General features: G+C 41.7%; 1 protein-coding gene and 1 long non-coding RNA gene across 3 annotated transcripts in view; one reads left to right on the top strand and one right to left on the bottom strand.

The window, feature by feature from the left end:
- Nucleotides 1-19,660, bottom strand: part of Dusp16 (dual specificity phosphatase 16) — a 72,241-nt gene that overhangs the window by 18,735 nt on the left and 33,846 nt on the right. Inside the window, exon 4 of the mRNA XM_074076029.1 lies at nt 3,831-3,994. Within this exon, the coding sequence (XP_073932130.1) occupies nt 3,831-3,994 (164 nt within the window). The remainder of the gene's footprint in view (nt 1-3,830; nt 3,995-19,660) is intronic.
- LOC141424037 (uncharacterized) lies at nt 3,990-17,783 on the top strand. Of its 2 annotated transcripts, XR_012448839.1 has the most exons (4): nt 3,990-5,957; nt 7,557-7,676; nt 9,711-9,851; nt 10,239-17,783. It is a non-coding gene; the product is annotated as an uncharacterized lncRNA (long non-coding RNA). The 2 variants fall into 2 exon arrangements; XR_012448838.1 differs by lacking the exon at nt 10,239-17,783 and having other exon boundaries at nt 9,711-10,162.

Genomic DNA, 19,660 nt, shown 5'->3' with positions numbered 1-19,660 from the left:
CAAAATATCTGATTTTATTATTATTTTCATTCACTATTTTCTACACTTACAAGTTTGTCTCCTAAACTATGAAGTAAACTTTCTCCTGTGGCTGGATGAGTTTCTAGGTAGAGATTCTATGAGCTGTTGAGGCAGACCATGGAGTAATACACAGAGTATAGATTAACAGATGACTGTAATAAGACTGCCTTTTTTTCCTGCATGTTCTTCACGTTCACCTGGTCTGAAAACAGAAGATCCCACTAAATCACCATGGGCACTGAAATTCTACACAGTGGAACTGTCACTTTTCTTTCTGAAGTCAATTCCACAACCCATTTTGCATTTGCCACTCCATGTGCATTCAAACTGACCTCAAGTTCTACCTCCTCCCCCAACTTTCCTCAACCAACAAGACTCACCACATATGCCCCTCACCTGACGTCTTGCCTACTCTGACCTCTGATGATAACAGGGTAGAGCTGTACTTGATGCTGGCAGTCACTGCATTTGAACATCACATGAATGCTGGCAGGCAGGAATCATTACACTTGAGGGTGAAACTAAGGTTCAGTAACTTAGCTAAAGTGGTAGGGCTGGTCAGAGGGGAGCTGGGATGCAAAGCTGGCTCTCAGCTGTTCGTGTACCACCACCTCGGAACTGGGAGCCATTCTGTGAGTCACCCTGTCCTGTGAATTACTGTTTAATGAACAAGTCTTGTCTAGACAACTTACACATTGTATGGTGTTCTATACATGGTGGACAATATTTCTACTGATAATTCTGATGGCCTTTTGTCTTCCTATATCATGTATTTCTCTTGGAAACCCTGAAAGCATCATTTGACTATATTGTGTCCAGCTTTTTCTAACTCCTGTAAGAAAACAGCAGAGGAAGTAGCAGTCGTCCTAGTAGCAAGCAGAATAAGGCAGCCCAGGAAAAGCAATTTTGGTTAGAAGGCTGTAATAAAAAGCTGTGCAAAGAATGTTGCTAGCTTGAATAGGGAAAGTCTAAAGCAAACAGCTTAAATGGGGAAGGAGGTGGCAGAGCTGCATCAGTGGAGGAGCTGAAATGTCCTCAGACAGAGGTCAGCTTCTAGGTATGCCATCACATATTTTGTGTAAGTATGAAACAAAATTCCTATTTGAAATTTTAAGAGGTAAGTGAGAAAAATGTTCAAGAACTTTTGTCTTTCACATCATAACTGGACATTCTTTCTCAGATCGCTGTCATTTCAGTTATGAACTGGGTGCCTGCAAAGACATTTATAGTACAATAACCAGTCCCCATTCCAGCTCTAGTACAAAGACTCCAGGATGAAAGAAGACTGTAAGAAACAACAGTATAGTTGTGGAGGAAAGGAAATCAAAAGTATGCTTTTGCAGCCAATAACTTCTTAGGTTCTTTTATAGAAGAATCATGTCTTTAGAACATCAGCAAAACTTAGGACACACTGGGAGTCTCAACCTGTACTGTGCGTTGAGGCAACCTCAGGCCACATGTGGCTACTGAGCACTGAACTGTTGCTAATCCAAATTAGGATGTGGAGTATAAAATATACCAGATTTCAAGACTTAATACAAGAAAAAAATCATGTAAAATACCTCAATATTTTATACTGCTAGCATGTTAAAATGATGCACTTTTTTGTTTTGTTTTGGTTTTGTGGCGCTAGGGATCAAATCCAGACCTTGTGCATGCTACACAATCACTCGACCATTGAGCTACACCCTAGCCATGAGATGATATTTTAGACACACTGGCTTAAATGTTATAAAAACTGATTTTTCCTATTTCATTTTGCTTTATTGGCGGGGGTGGGGTGCAGTACTAGAATTTGAACACAAGGCCTCATGCTTGCTAGGCAGGCTCTCTACCACTTGAACCATGCCCTCAGCCCTTTCTTGAGCTAGTTATTTTTCAGGTTGGATCTCACGTTTTTTGCCCTGGCCAGCCTCAGACCTCAATCCTCCTACCTATAGTCTTTCATATAGCTGGGAACAGAGGGGTCAAACACCACATCCAGCTTATTTGTTGAGATGGGGGGTCTCATTAACTTTTTTGCCTGGCTGGCCTCAAACCACAATTCTTCTGATCTTTGCTTCCTGTGTAGCTGGGATTACAGGTGTTGGGCCTCTCCACCCCCCAGCCCACAAATCTGGTTTTAAAATTCAGCTGGGTCATCCTGGGAATTCACTTAACATTTATTAAATGAAGCTGGTTGACTGAATGACCTCTAAAATATTCTTGAGCACTAAGGCTCAAGTATAAATTCTTACAGCTTTCAAAGCTGCCCAGCTACAGTGCCTTTTCATTCTCACCACCCCAGCGGGCCTCTGTAAGCCCAGCCTGTCTCCAGCCCCTCCATCAAATGCAGCCCTGTCTTCTTCCTGTGTGTAGAAGGCAGGAAGGCAGGCAATGAGAAGCAAAGTGGCCCTCCACAGATTCTCAGCTCTAGGCTCTGGTATAGCTGCTCTCTCGTATGAGCACTCATGAAGTTAGCAATGGACACACCTGTGTTAAATCTGAAGCAGGGATGCAGCAAAGTGAGTGTGCCATATAATGTCAAAGGTGGCAAAGAAGTACCAAAAATGATCTGCGACAAGGATCTATGGAGTCACCTACTGACTGACTGCTTAAGGTTTAGCAGGATTAAAGGGGATCCTTAACTAGGAATTTTCTTTCTTATGTGGCAATCTCTAACTTTGCCTGGGGAACACACGTGACTTTAGGAAGTTAACTTTGCTTTCTGTAACATAGTCTGCTTATCACTAAAAGAGAATAGTAATCATTGCTCAAAGACACTGTGACCCTACCAGAAAGGCTCTGTAAAATTAGAAGCCATCAGCTCTCAAGTATGCAGATCTCACAGTAACTGCAGATATTACCAACAGTGTCCAGGCAAAGTTTTAAAGAAGCAGAAGTTTTAAGTGAAAAATAAAAATGTTTCACTGCTACCCAAAGACAAGAGTATTTTTTTTTCCTCCTGGGGAGATCTGTTTTCACATGTTAAAGAAAGTCCATCTGGAAACTTATTTTAGAGTCAGCCCAACTGTTATAACCACTCAAGGAGAAAACAGTATGGGATTACTACTGCCCTTCAAAGAGGAAAGGGGCACTTGTGAATGACTGAATTAGGATTCTTTACTCACTAGTGAAGTAAAGTAACAGCTTTAGAGGAAGAGCCACTTTCTCAGGCAGTGAAAGCACAGACTGCAGACTATACACACTGTGCCTCCATATAGGAGGGCCTTGATCCGGGTGCCCTTCTAGTAGGGCCTGTCTGTTCACTACCACCCACGACCTTCCAGCAAGAATTCAGGCTCTTCTCTTTTTCTCAACCAAATTGCTGCAACACACTTCAGTCCTAGCATGGCTGACAGTGTGGACTTTCAGCCTCTGTCCTCATCATCTTTTACCCCTCACACCAGAAGGTCCTCATCATGAGGACCTTCCTCAATTCAAGCCTAAAATGAATCCCTGTCTAGTGTGCTGCAGTAAAGAAAGAAATACATTTCTACATGTGAAAGTCGTCTCCTTCCTGGTGCACCCAATTACTGTAACAGAACAAATAATGCCTAAGAAAACAAAGCTAAACTTCTGAAAACTCCCATCCTATTTCAGGTCCCCGGACCTAAGGAAAATAAACAAATAGTTTGGGTTTCTTGTGGCCATAAATAACATTAACAAAGCCATACTACAGAAGATGATGCATCCATGAGCTGGGAGCCACTCTGAGGAGGACAACCCCTTTCTGGGATCAGTGCATTTCCAGTGGCACACGATGGGCAGCTGCTGCCTCTCCACCCCACCAACACACAGGCAATGAAGGAGATTTTCAAAGCACCCACCTTGTTGAGGACATCTCGCTGGCAGCCAAGATAAAGATTGGGAAGAATTCGGGTTGGCCCAATGTTGGCAACAGGTAAGCAAGGCTGAGAAATGCAGGTAGGGACTAGAGTAGATTTTCCTTCACAGAGGCCAGGGAAACAACGAGAGAACTCAGCAAACCCACCTAAGAATAAACATTATAAGATTATGCCATGCACAAGGTGTAAGCTATACAACTAACACTGTTTAAAACAAAAAGCCAATCCCACGGATCCAGTGGACACCACAGCTGCTCCTGCTAACTCTCATGTAGACCCCAGCACTGAGTCCTGGCTTGTGGGCTGCAGTGTGGACGTGTGAGTCCTGAAGCCCTGAATGACTCCCATCCTGCTCACAACACACATCCTCTTCATCTCCGTGTACCCTGGGGCATGCGCTCTCTACTTTCCAGCCCCACGCCAATGTGCTTTGTGGAGCATGCACAGGATTTTGGCCAATAGCCATCAATGATGGCCTTGCCTAAAAAGAAGCAAAAAGTGTGGAATGAGGCCAAAAAGCACTTCTTCAAAATAAAATGAATCACATTAAAATTCTTCCCAGAGTTAATTTTAAGTGTTCCTATCATACAGTTGTTGCTGTTTTTGTTTTTTTTTAATTTCAAAGATGTTACAAGCATACTCCTTTCTGCTCTTAGAAACAGTTCTATATCACATCCTTGGCGCATTGTAGGCTGTTATGGCCAGGTTTCTGGAAATTTCCTGTTCATTTGCTAAGTGCCACAAAGAACTGTTGACAGACCCTAAACTGCTGAGGGTATGAAGGCTTTGTGGCAAGATTCCTAGACTCAGAAGAACTCCATTTTTTCCAGTCCTGTCCTTCAAATGTACTGCACTATGACCTTCACTAACTCTTGTCCCACTCAATGGACAGAAATCCATGTAGCCTCCCAGGGAAGGAAATAAATGACTAAGGTCTTCACTGGGGTTTCCAATCTAAATATTCCTTTCTGTCTAAATTCAAACCTAGGAACCAGGTAGATTCACATAAATCCTTAAGTCCCTAGCTTTCCAAACCCTTACTTTTTTTAGGGGGGGGTAGTACTAGGGTTTGAACTCAGAGCCTTTAGCTTTCTAGGAAGATGCATGACCACTTCAGCTATGCCTCCAGCCCTCCAAACCCTCTCACTACTTAATAGGGGATTTATTACAGGGAATACTTGTGTATCTGCAGCATTATTAAATTAAAAACAATTGACATGTTAAGTCTTAGAAGACAGTGCAACCCCACTTTTACCACCTCTGTAACTAAGCCTTAAACAAGACCCTAAAAATTTCACTGAAATTATCTCCACCTCCTTTTATTAGACACTACCCCATACTTCAAGAAGCATGTAAAATCTGACCTCCAAAATTGCTGGGAGATCAGGGAGTTTCCAAGGGGAGAAAGTCATCCACATAATCATCCCCTGTGGTATGATCAGCTCAGGCATCATCCCACTGGATTCCTGTCTCTACTGTTTGTGCTCATCCAGCACAGGGTCTAAGACACAGCAAGCTACAACAGCAGAAAGCTGTGGACAGCTATGCCTGTCCTAAGCTTACTAAAGTTCTTAAGATGATCAAATAAATAAGGTAGATGCATCTATTACAGACACCCCAAATTCCTTTGTGTGATGGACGAGGCCCTCAGGATCTGTATCTATATGATTTCATTTCTTACCATTCCCCAACATAACCTCCAGCCATACCAAACTCATTTTTATCTCACACTTCAGGAGCACCAGCCCTGCTTCTCATACGCGCGCGCGCATGCACACACACACACACCCCACACCCCCACATACACCTGTATCTGAGTTTGTATCCTGGCCCTACCATCCTCAGCTGTCTGGTTTGGGAAAGTTGCTTAACTTGCTGGCTCATAGTTTCCTCATCTATAAAATGAGGAAAGTGACCTCATGTTGTTGAGGGGAGTAGTTAATACATCTTTAGATGTTTTGTGCATAGCACACAGTAAGCATGCAGATAGGTATCAGCGATTATTATTTTGTTTTAGTAACCCTCCGTGCAGGACCCAGTGTCATCTGTGAGGCCCTCCTTCCTGCTTCATCTGCAGCTAACTGCTCAACTGTAGGAATGGGAAGCAAGGTATGTTTCTAAGGTTCTATTTCTAAATTGTGCCCCAGAGGAAAAAGGAACCCTCTTACACTGTTGGTGGGAATGTAAACTAGTACAACCACTCTGGAAAAAAATTTGGAGACTACTTAAAAAGCTAAACATTGATCTACCATTTGATCCAGCAATACCACTCTTGGGGATATACCCAAAAGACTGTGACACAGGTTACTCCAGAGGCACCTGCACACCCATGTTTATTGCGGCACTATTCACAATTGCCAAGTTATGGAGACAGCCAAGATGCCCCACCACTGACGAATGGATTAAGAAAATGTGGTATCTATACACAATGGAATTTTATGTAGCATGAAGAAGAACGAAATGTTATCATTCGCTGGTAAATGGATGGAATTGGAGAACATCATTCTGAGTGAGGTTAGCCTGGCCCAAAAGACCAAAAATCGTATGTTCTCCCTCATATGTGGAAATTAGATCAGGGGCAAACACAACAAGGGGATTGGACTTTGAGCACATGATAAAAGCGAGAGCACACAAGGGAGGGGTGAGGATAGGTAAGACACCTAAAAAACTAGATAGCATTTGTTGCCCTTAATGCAGAGAAACTAAAGCAGACACCTTAAAAGCAACTGAGGCCAATAGGAAAAGGGGACCAGGAACTAGAGAAAAGGTTAGATCAAAAAGAATTAACCTAGAAGGTAACACACATGCACAGGAAATTAATGTAAGTCAACTTCCTGTATAGCTATCCTTATCTCAACCAGCAAAAACCCTTGTTCCTTCCTATTATTGCTTATACACTCTCTTCAACAAAATTAAAGATAAGGGCAAAATAGTTTCTGCCGGGTATTGAGGGGGTGGGGGGGAGAGGGAGGGGGCGGAGTGGGTGGTAAGGGAGGGGGTGGGGGCAGGGGGGGAGAAATGACCCAAGCATTGTATGCACATATGAATAATAAAACAATAAAAAAAAGAAGGAAATAAATAAATAAATAGTGTGCCCCAGAGCACTGGTGTTCTTCAAGAAGCTGACAGATGGAATATTTGTTCAAAAATAAGAGAAATAGTGCACAGCCTATCTCCCTGGAAGAATCACTGCAGGTGTTAGCTTATTAAAGGCTCCAAAAAATGTCTCCAAAGAAACTAGTTTAATTTATTTAAGCCAAGTAAGTTTTGCAAACCTACTTGACCATGAAATTTTCTCTAAAAATCTATACATTGCTAGTGGAATTCACACCCACAGAAATGCTAGACTGGGGACACTACAACCACTGGCATGGAGTCAGCCAGAATTCCTCTACCTGCAAGCACACCCCAGACAATGTCAAAATACAGGGACAACAACATTGGTGTGTGTACACAGTCTAGAATTTATACTTTTATTTCTACGAAGTGTTTTGTTCCTGTTCAGCATCTCTAACTGTACGATACAGCTGTCATATAAAGTGGTAGATTCTCGTTATTCTGCTTACCATAACCAAACCTAACAACTGACAGCCACTATTTTGATTAGAATTAATTATATGACTTCAAAATTTTATCTTCTATAAAACTGGATGATTCTGCTGTTTCATTAAAGAATTGTTTTTATATTATCTTTTCTTGTCACTCCAGTACAGTTCATGGGATGGTCTGTTATTGAAATCCAACAAAAACAGTGTTCCAGGAAATGTTCTCAAAGAAAGAGAAACCTGAGAATCCAAGGAAGCTTCACTCAAATTCCATCTTAAATTTGCAAGTAATCATACTTATAAATAAATGAGCAATCACAGACTACACTGAACACTTGCACATGACAAGCATTGCTGTGAGTAGGCACACCACTACTCCCACTTGCAGCTAATAGAGGCTGAGACTTGCACTGGAGAACAAAGGGCAGACTGGGACATGAGGCCTGCTGGTATCTGTGGGTCCCAGCCTTACCAGCTGTGATCTGCCAGCTCTCAGTTCAGGTTAACAATGGCCATGGGCCTCTCCCAATCTCATGGAAGAGCCTTCCCTTCCCTAAAGCTATATGGATCAAAAGCTTCAATGAGGGAAAAGAAAGGGAAGGGGATCTAGCATGACCAGAAATATGAAAGTCTTTAACAGGTTTACAAATGAACTAGTTGAATAGTTTGTTCGTGTTCACTGCAGGTCGGTAGTGAAGCAGAAGCTGTCTTGGCTTTCAAGCTTCCTCCACAGAACAGCTTTCAGAGGGACATTCTCCCACACCCTCCTCAGAGCGATGCCACTTCTCAACAATCATGAACTGAGTCAGTCAGTCTGGCTGTTCAAGGTCCTGCTCTACCTCTAACCAGTGCAGCGGTCACTTTAACTTTGGCCTACCTCAAGAGCAAGTGCAGCTCTAGAAAATTTCCTGGTAGGGAACAGAAATAAATAAAAGGGAGAAACCATTGTTCAACCTCAAAACAAAACAAAAGGCCAAATCAAACAACAACACCTTGTAAAACACATTATAAAACAAAAAGAACCCTCCTTTACAAGTATTTTCAACTAATATCTAGCACAAGCACAAACAGCCAAATATTTAAAAATATTTAATGATTTAAATGAAATCAGAGCATTCATTTAGTGCTCGATCTGGCTTGAAATATCCCAAATGTGGCTCATTCCAGTAAGCCCTACCTCAGCCACAGAGCACATTTTCCCTGATCTTTACCAGTGGCAATGGTCCACTCTGCTGACATCCTCCTTTGTTGCCAGTATTTTCCATTCACTGACTTTCCATTCACTCTGTACTCTGATGACTCCAGTTTCACTTCATTAATTAACACCACATGAGAAACCACTTGATTTCCTCTGAACCTTTTAAAAACTATCTGTGGAAGAACAGTACAGCTCATTTATGCACACTTTGATACAAATGGCTGACAGACACATGGAAAGAGTGCCTTCTTCTCTGCCCTTGTCATAACTCTGTTCCATGCACAAAAAGATGTCCATTACAAAAAGACGTAGCTTCAGTTCATCCTCCTCCTCTGTCACCGTGAAAAGCAGTACTGAAAACTAAGCTTCTTACAGAATTTTTCGATACTTTAAAAAGGTGTTCAAGGACTTGTCTCATTGTGCAGTCTTATCGACTTTCTCCCACCCGTAAATTTCGTGCTATTTATCGTCTGGGAATGTAGGAGACAGAGAGCAAAGTAAGGCTTGTGTTCCTCCCTAACATCCACCTGAACCTAAGAATGGCCGCACCCCCGAGCCCTCTTCTCTGAAGTGGCTGTGTTTAAGAGGCAGGAAGACGCCGCCTCAGATGTTCTGACAGAGATGGGCAGCCTGCGACACTGAAATCAAACCAACCAAAAGAATGCATGTTTAGAAATAAAAATATATTACTTTGGACAGAGAAAACATTCAGTAGGGCTTCAAAGACATACATAATGTATATATCACTACATTCTAATTCAGCCAAGAAAAATATCTTCCTTAAGGGCACCTCCTTCGCAGTTCCAATCAGAAGTACTATTTTCTGTAAAAACCAATGTGAACTCACATTCCATTCTGGGGAAAATATGCCAAGTAAAATAAAATACATATAGCAACTCTACCAAACAACTCTAATTAGTCACTCTTTCCTTTGACCCATGGAAGCAGCTATAAATCACAGCGTATTTTCTTAAAATGAAAGAATATTTACGTTATTAACAAAGTCGTGCTTATTACAGCTCAGTGACACTTAAATTTAAGTCCCAAGTTCTAAAAATAGGTCCCCATTCTTTTAGGCAAACTGAAGGTAAATGTCAATTGTTTTTATTTTTTAAACAGCTCCCTGCAAGGACAGAGGACTTTCTCTTCATGTCCCCTTCATGTGAATGGACTCCATGGCTACATACAGAAAAAGTACTTACATAAAAGTCTACTTTGTGGAAGATACTTTTCTAAAAAGTTACATGCAAATTTACTTTTGTAAGTTTTCATTTATTCCATATGGTCTCACAGTTTAAGATCATTCTCTTGTAGTTTAATGCTTTTGTTGAAATAAAGCTACCATCTTGAGGCATAAACACAACCCCTCCCTTTACTCATCTTAGAATGTAGGTGCAAATTGGAGCAAACGTGTACCTGCATTGAGCAGTTCTCTGCACCGGAAAATCAAATCTGCTGCTTTATAACCACACAGGACACAACCCTCATATTGGAAATTGAAAGTACTAAAAATGTTTATTTTACAATAAAGTGTTTTCACTGCTCTATAGAGTAATCCTTTATGTCTGAATCTGAAGTAAGTGATTCAGGCAACTTTGTCCTGTGAACGCTCAATACCAGACTCAAGTATGGTTACAATTCTCCCAGGGCCAGCTGGCTATATCACAGAGGGGTGAAAGTAACGGAGGAAAAAGAAAGGCAACTGAATTCTGTCCCTTAAAGAAGGCAGAGGAAAGAATGGAACTGTAATCTTTGGCTGTGGGTAAGTTGCTTTGGTTTGGTAAGTCATTTCTAAGAAGGTAGAGCATGACCCAATATCCACAGCATCAGCACACTCCATCCACTTCTGCCAACGGCTAGTCCTCCACCGAGGGCTCTGAACCACTGAGCAACACTGAAGAGAAAATCTCTCATTCCGTTCACCCCATACCTACTGAGCACAGACCAAGAGGAAAGTGGAGAGACACGTATGTCCTTAGAAACCGTTCAGGAGTTTGAACATCTCATAAAACATCCTGTAAGTGACATCTTCAAAAAAGCTCACCTTGTATTAAATGACTATCCAGCAGGCACAGTTGGGGAATGGAAGTTCTATCCAATCTAATTTGGGAATTAGCAATTATCACATACACAACAAATGAATTAAAATTTTTCAAAGCACTAGCACAGAATTCATGAGATACTAAAATAATGAAACTTGCACATACTTTTTTGTTGTTTTTTGAAACAGGGTCTACTTAGATAGCTCAGGCTGGCCTTGAACTTGCTCTGTAACCCAGGCTCACCTTGAACTCATGATCCTCCTACCTCAGCCTCCCGAATACTCTGATAACAGAAATGTGCCACCACACCCAGCTTGAAACATGTAACGTTTTAGGATTCAGAAAATCCAAATCTTAATATTCCTCAGGATGTTATTAAATCAACTCAACTGGCAAAATTGAGAGCATTGTGTTTTTAGATTGTGTTTCATCATGGCATTTCATACATGGATATGACACGCTTGATCATACTGAGAGTGCTGTGTAAGAAAGAGTTTTCCAAGATGCAGAATGACAACTAGTTCACTTATCTTTCAGAACTACACCCAGAAACACATCCTCTTAAAATGCACTCTGCCAGGACTTTTAATAAACACCTCAAACAAGCAAAGATTGTTCTAAAGAGTGCAACCAGAATAGCCAGTCAAAAGGAACACAACCAGAAGCTATGAGTAGGAGAGCTAGACTCACAGAGGCAGCTCTGACTAGTGCCCCAGTGATGTTAGGATGCAAAGTCAATGGCCAAGCAACCAGTATCCAGGACTTCCTGAGAAGGGAGGACTCAGGAGGACTACGTCCATCAAAGTGGAAGGAGGCTTATTACAGACATCACACGTGTTCCTTTTTACCTGATAACCACAGTTCCTAGTTCATAATTTGGGGTTTACTGTCCCAAGCCCCATTCAATCTAACATTTTTTAACTCCCTGGGTCATTTCCACTTGAAAGGCTTATAGACACCCTAAAAATAAATTCAAAGCCAAAATCTCCCTCTGCTTCCTTCTACATCCCTGCTTGTATTCACTCCATCTTCCAGTCATCTCAGCAGCATTTACCTGGTGTGCTGACACACTGATTTTTCCTGCATAAGGTCCCCGGCTTCCATTCTCCTACCAACACCCCACCCCAAGACCTTCAAGCCTCATGCTTGGATAAATTCGGTATAGCTCTGACCCATTTGTCTTTCTTTCCCACTCACTTCCATTCTGCTGCCAAATGTTTTGACATTATTCTATGATTCCAAATACTGACTAAATAAAAGCCAAACACTTAGCTAGACCTTACATGTCCCTGACACACCTATGCTTTCCTATTCCTGGGTCTTTGACAATTCAGTCCTTCTAACTCCTTTTTAATTTTCTTCCAAACCACAGGTAAGCACAAGTTACACCTCTTCTCCAGCAGTGCATTCCAAAAGCTTTAACATGACCAAAATGTCAACAATGTATTTTATATCAAAATCTTCTGAACACATATGTATACTCACCACTGAAATGACTTTCACGATATAGTCTTGCTTTACTTTATGAAGTGCTGATAGTTTCTATCTTATTCTGTTGCAAAAAAAAATCTATGTATCTTCCTTGACCCATGTATCTGGTCTTGCCAACTTAGAAGTTTTATAAAATTTATGTCATCACTGAGCAGTATTTAGCAATGATCTGGTAACTGTGAATTGCCCTGTGTGCAATGATCTGCCTTATTTCTTTAGTTGTAATACTTTGTGAACTGCTTGTGTATGATAACACTCCTTGGTAATCAAGGAGTACCTGACATATAATTAGAATTCAGTAAATGTTTATAGAATCCTTCCTTGCACAATGAATAGCTATTGATGGACATGTCTTGTATGCTTTTGGTGTTCAAAAGGATTTCCTGATTCCATTCAAAGCCAAAAGCTACGCTGGCATGGGTGGGGGCACACAATCTGCTTCCTATTCCTAGACTACAATGCCCCAGAAGACTCTCAGGGTGAGAGAGGAGGCAAGGGACAAGAAAGACATCTTTCTGCTACTAAAGGGGAAAAAGATAGAACTGGGGAGTGCCATTTTGGTCATCCAAAAGCAAAAGTGAGTCCTTACTGTGCTCCTTGCTACATTCAGGTGGGCTTTTAGGAAAGATGGAGCAGGAAAATTTTTCTGTGATGCCCTAAGTGGCCCAGGACTCCAAAGCACTGTGGAGAATGCAGTTGAATCTATGTGGCTCAAGGAATCAGGGTCTGTCCCAAGGAAGCCATTAGATACTCGCTCCATCACACCCCAGGAGGATGTGATGACTGCTGATATGTCTTAAGTGATCAAAGGACACAATAAATGAGATGGCCAATCATAAACCATGAGTCAAGAGGGCAAAAGGATTCTGAGTCTGCTTGGGAGAATGACTTGAGAGTCAAATCTGACTAACTTGCGAACTGTCTGTGAATCACTATCCAAGTCATTCATGTGAGAGCCTTCTCATCTACCATGAGGCAGGCTCTCCTTAAGACCACTTCCACTCATTCCACTCTATCAACAGTCTTCCTCTTTGGCTCCCTGCACAGTTTCACGGAGCAATAAAGGAAGAAAAGGTACCTGTTCAGACTACCAAACAATACTAGAAATCACAGGGATGCACACCGAACTTCAAAACACATTAAACGAGCATGTACTGTAAGCTGCACACAGTGTTACATAATGAAGACAGTGGTAACCAAGACAGAGGCCCTCTCTGGAGCTCATAATTTAGTTGGACAAATTTTAGCCAAGTAATTATTAGATAAAGAGTTAACTAATTATAGTAGCAGCCAAAAAAGAAAGAGTGGAAACCAACTATTCCTGCAGCTAGGGAAGGCTTAACAGCTATACTGACTTAGGAGGAGAGACCTAGAAGTGGAAAAAGGAAGAGAGTCTAAAGCAAGTCAGAGCCTCTCTGAAGGCTGAGAACACAATGCTATAGGGTTAGTGCAACTGGGATAAAGGCCTAACAAGCCTAGTGAAACCTGAAGGCGTAAGTTGACATTAGCGGAAGCAAGGGGCAGGCAGAAGTCAGCCACTGCAGGGCACAAGAGTCTGCTAAGGACTGTGCAATTTGTTTTAAGAGAACTGGTGCATATTAAATGTGAAAGTGACATAATCTAGAAATAAAATAAAAATATAACTTTGGCTACAGTGTGTGCAATGGATCAGAAGGTGGCAAAACAGCAGATGGGAGAAGACAAGTCAGACACTTCTAGAGCAGTCGGGAAGAGGGATAGTGCTGGCCTGACTTAACCTGGCAGCAGAAGAAGAGGGATTCTCAGACCTAGGAGGTCAGATGAAGATCTGGTGACAGAGAGGACAGCATAGCTTGAAGGGCTGGAGTAACTTAATCTCATTTCCTCTCAATTCCTGTTTCTCCCTGTTACAAATAAACCCATTCTGTCTCCTCATTGGTCCCCCTTGAGGGATTCTTGCTTTTTTTGGTTTTTTTTGCATTCAAGTTGGCTTCAAACTCCTGCCTCAGCCTCCAGAGTGCTAGGATTACAGGCATGCAACCACAATGCCTGGCTCATTTCTGACTTTTTTTTTTTTTTTGCAGTTGTTCTTATTTTCTTCTTTATCATTCCTGACTTTTTAAATCATGTTTTTCCCTCTTAGAATGCCAAGGACCCTCAGCACTTGCATGTTATTCACTTTTCAAGGTTTGATTAAAATTCCATTGTCATACTCAGGTCTTCCCCGATTTGTACAGACTCCCCTGAATCATCTCTTACCACTGATCACACAGCACACAGTCATCTGCTTCCCACATCCCATCCTGTCTAGGCACATTTCTCCAAAGTAGCCACTAGACCCTCAAGGGCCCAGACAAGCCTTCTGCTTCCAGGAGCTGCGCCCCTACAGCCAAGTCCACAGCATAACCACAACAGTGCCCATCAAACACTGGGAGGCTGCCTGAATGAAAAGGCCAAAAAATATGCCTGGACCTGGCATCTCTCCAGAGCACACAGATGACACAACTGGGGCAGGGGAAGATTGATGTCACTGTTGTCATCCAGAGTGCTTTGTTTGGCTTGTGCAAAATACCAGGATAAGGAACTAAGAAACTATTTCAGTCAGCTCTGTAGTCATTTTTTCAAGATAGTCAAGGGCATTACGTCTTAGCTGCTGGTAGCTGGAAGTGGCAGAGAATGGCTTACCAGGTGGCAGGTAGCAGTTGGAGAAAAGACCATCCAATCTGGATAACATCTTGTAAACTGAGACTTGAAAGCAGAGTCAGCAAATCAAGGGCAACCATGGGAAAAACCACACTGTTTTTGTTCTAGCTTTCTAGAGGTATGACTGACAAGTAAAACTTGTACAGATTTAAGGTACACACATGATGCTTTGATATACATATATACTGTGAAATGTCACATACCTCACATAGCTACCCTTTTTTTTGTGGGTGTGAGGAGACTTGAGATCTATTCTTTTAGTGTATTATAGTTATACAACACATTATTCACTATGGTCACCAGACTATGTATTAGGCCGGCAGAACCAATTCAGCTTCTAACTGAAAGTCTGTACCCTTTAACATCTCCCTGTTACCGCCACCCTCCAGCTGCTGGTATCCACCATTCAACTCTGTTTCTATGACTTTTTAGATCAATATGGGAGTGATCCAATGCAGTGTTTGTCTTTCTGTATCTGACTTATTTCACTTTGTGTAATGTCCTCCAAGTTCAACCATGTTATAGAAAATGGCAGGATTTTTTTCATTTTTTTTTCAGGGCTGAGATATGAACCCAGGGCTGCATACAAGCTAGGCAAACAATATACTGAGCTACCACTCCAGATCCTTTCTTTTTTAAGGTTAAATAATATTCTTCTGTGTATATAAGGGTGTGTGTGTGTGTGTGTGTGTGTGTGTGTGTGTTGTGTGTACAGCATTTATTTTTAGTTTATTTTCAGTGATTCCCAATCAAGGTAGTTTTTCAGTCACAAAAGCAGCCAATTCTGAACTGGAGTGCTTTTACTGAAATACATTAGTTTAATGTCTCTTATCATATGCTACAGATTTGAAATGGAATGATTAAAGATATCTTTATCTAGACATGGGAGAAGAAATAATGGAATTGGTACCAACAGCAGCATGGATGGCAAATTCTACAACCAGAGAAACTCTAAAACTCCTAAAGGAAGAGCTCAGTTTCTCTGGTTGTAGAGAAATGTACCAAAACTACATTTAGTACACAGAACTGTTATATGCATCTAGAACCCTGTTAAATTGAAAATGTGTAAACAGTCAAATACATTTCTAGTGTAGTCTAACTACACTAGAAAATCTGAAAAGCTCTTAACACTGCACCTAAGACTGTACCTACTAACGTATTCAATAAATGGTATTTTCTATAATTACTCAAAGCTGCCCATTAGCATGGAACACAGGAATTAGACTTTGATTTAATGATCCCCTCTGGCTAAAATCATTTGGTGCTTTAAGTTTTTATATGCAGTAGATCTTTTATAGATTGCTTCATTCTATTAAATGTGAAATATGACTACAATTCTGAAATCCATGAAAAGACCGAGGAAATGGTGTGACAAAAAGGAGACTTTCAGGAAAAGCCGGGTCTGAAATGGGCATCTTGATTCCCAATCCAACCTCCTGAGGAAATTCTAGTAGACTCTCAGATTGCACATGGAAGCGGGCTGTAGGCACAAGGTGAGAACAATGAGAGCGTGGAAGAGCCACCTACTCAGTTATGTTCCTCATTTGCTAACAAAAAAGCTGCCACCTGTGACTCACTGATGGGTTGTCTTTGTTGTAGTGTTACCTGCTGTGCCTCATCAGAGGACAGAAATGAGTATGGAAGATGGGATGTAGCTCAGCAGTAAAGTGCTCACCTAGCACATGCATGGCCCTGGGTTCAATCCCCAGCGCTGGGGGGGGGGGGGGTGGGAAGCAAGGAAGAGGAAGCAAGAGATGTTTTCTCTTCTTTAAGAGCTGAAAATACTATGTGACTCAGGCTACAGAGCCTATTTGAAGTCACCCAGAAATGAGCAGCTTTGACCCCTAGGCCAGTACTATTCACAGCTTCATGAACTGCCTCAATCTCAAAGCATTTGTTAGAAACCCAGGGAACTGGTGCTGGGCATGGCACCCAGGTAGCCCAGAAGACACCAATACCTCCTGAGGACAGAGATCCTATGCTAAGACAGCTTCCACTACTCAAGCTAGCTTTCCTTCCCTTTGTCCTCTCTTGTGCATTCTTCTTCTGTCTGTGTCTAAGGTATACAAAACCCAAAAATGGTTCCAGTCTGGATTCTCTCACAGCCCATCTCTCCCCCTCCACTAAAGCTTAAGCCTGACTTCTGTACGAAAAACAGCAGGGCCCAGCACGTCCTGGTACAGACAGGGCAGCTGCCTCTTCCCTGCTCCATCTTCAGTCATTTCCACTGCCAGAGTACCTACTGCTCCAAGGTGGCACTCTCTACAGTTGTGACCTTCTACTGCCAAGTTCAAAGTAGTTTATTCTTCGTAAAAATGTGTTCATAATTCTTCTAACATATTTTAATTACATAAACGTTTCTGAAATAGTCTCAGTAGAATTGTATTCTCTTCATATTATTAACAATCTAGACTTTTTAAAGCCAAATAGACATTATAGCATTGTTGCTTACAAAAAGGAAAGGTTATAAAGCCATTTCAATGAACAAACATTTATGTCTTGCCCATCCTGTCACTCCAAGAATACAAATGTTTAAGTCTTAACTTTAATGAAGTCACAGCAAAGATATGTGGAGCTCAAAAGCTGCAGGGGAACGTGGAGGAGGGGCCGGTTTGCTATTACCTACACATCAGCGGTGATGGAAAACTCTAAAGAGATCTGAATTCATTCTTTTCTGCTAAAACGAGGACACTACTGATAATTAGCCCCTTTAATCCACAGGAGGTGGGGATGTGTAACACAATGCTGTGGCTTGACTGACATTTTTAATAGGAAAATTACTCTAGCTTTTCTTCAGCGACACGGACTGCTAAGATTTATAGTTGATGTTTCTATCACATTTCAGTATTTAAGGACCACATGGAATTAGCATTGTTTAACTGCCAGCTGTATTTTTAATTAGACTTGTAATATGCTTAATGGATGAAAACACTCTCGGATTAGACACTTTTCCATAGTAGCTATATGTATGCTGTATCTGAATAAAATGCTTTACAAATATTCAAAAACAATCTCAAGTTTTCTCTATACTTTCAGGTTTTACCACTGTTTAAGATAATCACTCATATTCTAAACTAATAAGTCACATGACACATAAATGGTATAAAACCCTTTTATAAGCTAATTTATATATCAAGTCTTACTAAAAACTTAAGAAGTGCTAGGTCTTGAGGGGACACAGAGATCAACAAGACCTGCTCAATATTAAAGAACTAAGCTCGCTGCATTCTACATCCACCGCCCTTCCTTCAGTAATCCTTCACTTTTCACGTCCTCCAAGTCTCCTCTTGTTTAAGGGAAAGAGTTCATTAAGATGCTATTATCTGGCTATTCAGGAGGCAAAGGAGAGGACTGCTGCAAGGCTAGCTAAGGCAAAAAGTTAGCAAGACATCATCTCAACCAGTAAGCCAAGAGTGGTGGTGCACACCTGTGGTCCCAGCTATGTGGGTGGCTGTAGCTAGATGGGTCACAGTCTAGGCTAGCTTAGGCAAAAGCACAAGACACTATCTATAAAAAAAAAAAAAACCTAAAAAGCAAAAGAGGATGTAGGCATGGCTCAGATAGCAGAGCATTTGCCTAATAAGTACAAGTCCCTGAGTTCTAACTCGAGTAAACCAAAAGAAAAAAGATGCTGTTATCAATTTCTTTGGGAGTCCTCTTGTACCCTCCTCATAGACTTGCTCTTCTCTGGGTAAGGTGGCCCAGAATGAAGAGAACTTGACACAGCTTTCCCTGATGCTTCTTCCTTTCTCAAGAGGGCTGAAAAGATCTACACTGGTAGTTCTACACTGGTAGGATGATGTGTACTTATCATCATTCCACACAGAACTGGCAACTCTCTAACTGCTAAAAGCTGCAGGGTGGCTAGTAGTGAAATTCATCTGCACTGACCCTGTAATATACAGTAGCCTCAGTTATTTCTCCCCATGCAAAACATTCAAGACATTTTTATTAGTATGTCCTCTGAAAAGCTGGACCTTGGCAAAAACAAAACCAAACCAAAAAAACAAACCAGGTTCCTAAGAATTGATGGTTATTCCCTCCCCAACATTCTTCTCCATTCACTCCAATTTTCTATCTACTCTGAAGGACAGATTCCAACCAAGAACTCCCAATTGGTCAGAGGCTGTTGGGTGGCTGGGGAGGCCTTAACCAGCTAGAACACTCTTAGGTGCCAGAAGAGGTCTGATTGCTCAGAAACGGCCCAACAAGCAGTGCAGATAAGGAGGCGGCCTTCTGAGAGGAGAGGACAAGATTCCAGACCCGGTGCTGGCTCGGGGCTTCCCTTTAGGCCTAGGAATCACTTCTTGTACAAAATGGAGATGTCAGGGTGTTCAACTCAGTGCCATACCATGTGTCCACCGATCAGACTGAGCCTTTGTTCGTCCGTAGTGCCCAGTAATGCACCTCCCAAAGCAACACTATTGATAAAAACCTTCCCGGAAAACAAAGGCACATGTTTGTAACCCCAGCATTCAGGAGGCAGAGGCAGGAGAATTATGAGTTTGAGAACAACCAAGAGCAGTGGTAGAGGGCTTGTCTAGCATGCACAAGGACCTGGGTTCCATCCCCGCCATCGTGGAAGGACAAAAAAAAATGTATCTGTCAACAGAGACAGGGCCTAAAATTACAATTCTCAGTCACAGAATTCTGTAAGTAAGCAGGCTTCACTCCTAAGAACACAGAGACAGAGCAGACAGAATCAGCATAAATGAAAAGCATGCTTACAGATGCTCTGAGAGACCATTCACTATCCTTGTTCTTAGAGAACGTGTTCTTAGAGAGCTGAAGATATGGAAATCTTATCTAAACCTGCACAGAGCTGAAAAGAGTTTAAAACTGTCAACAGAGTTT

This window comes from Castor canadensis, chromosome 6, assembly GCF_047511655.1.
Source record: "Castor canadensis chromosome 6, mCasCan1.hap1v2, whole genome shotgun sequence".
Classification (NCBI taxonomy): domain Eukaryota; kingdom Metazoa; phylum Chordata; class Mammalia; order Rodentia; family Castoridae; genus Castor; species Castor canadensis.
The sequence above is the reverse complement of the archived record's forward strand: the minus strand, read 5'-3'. Positions and strand labels throughout refer to the sequence as shown.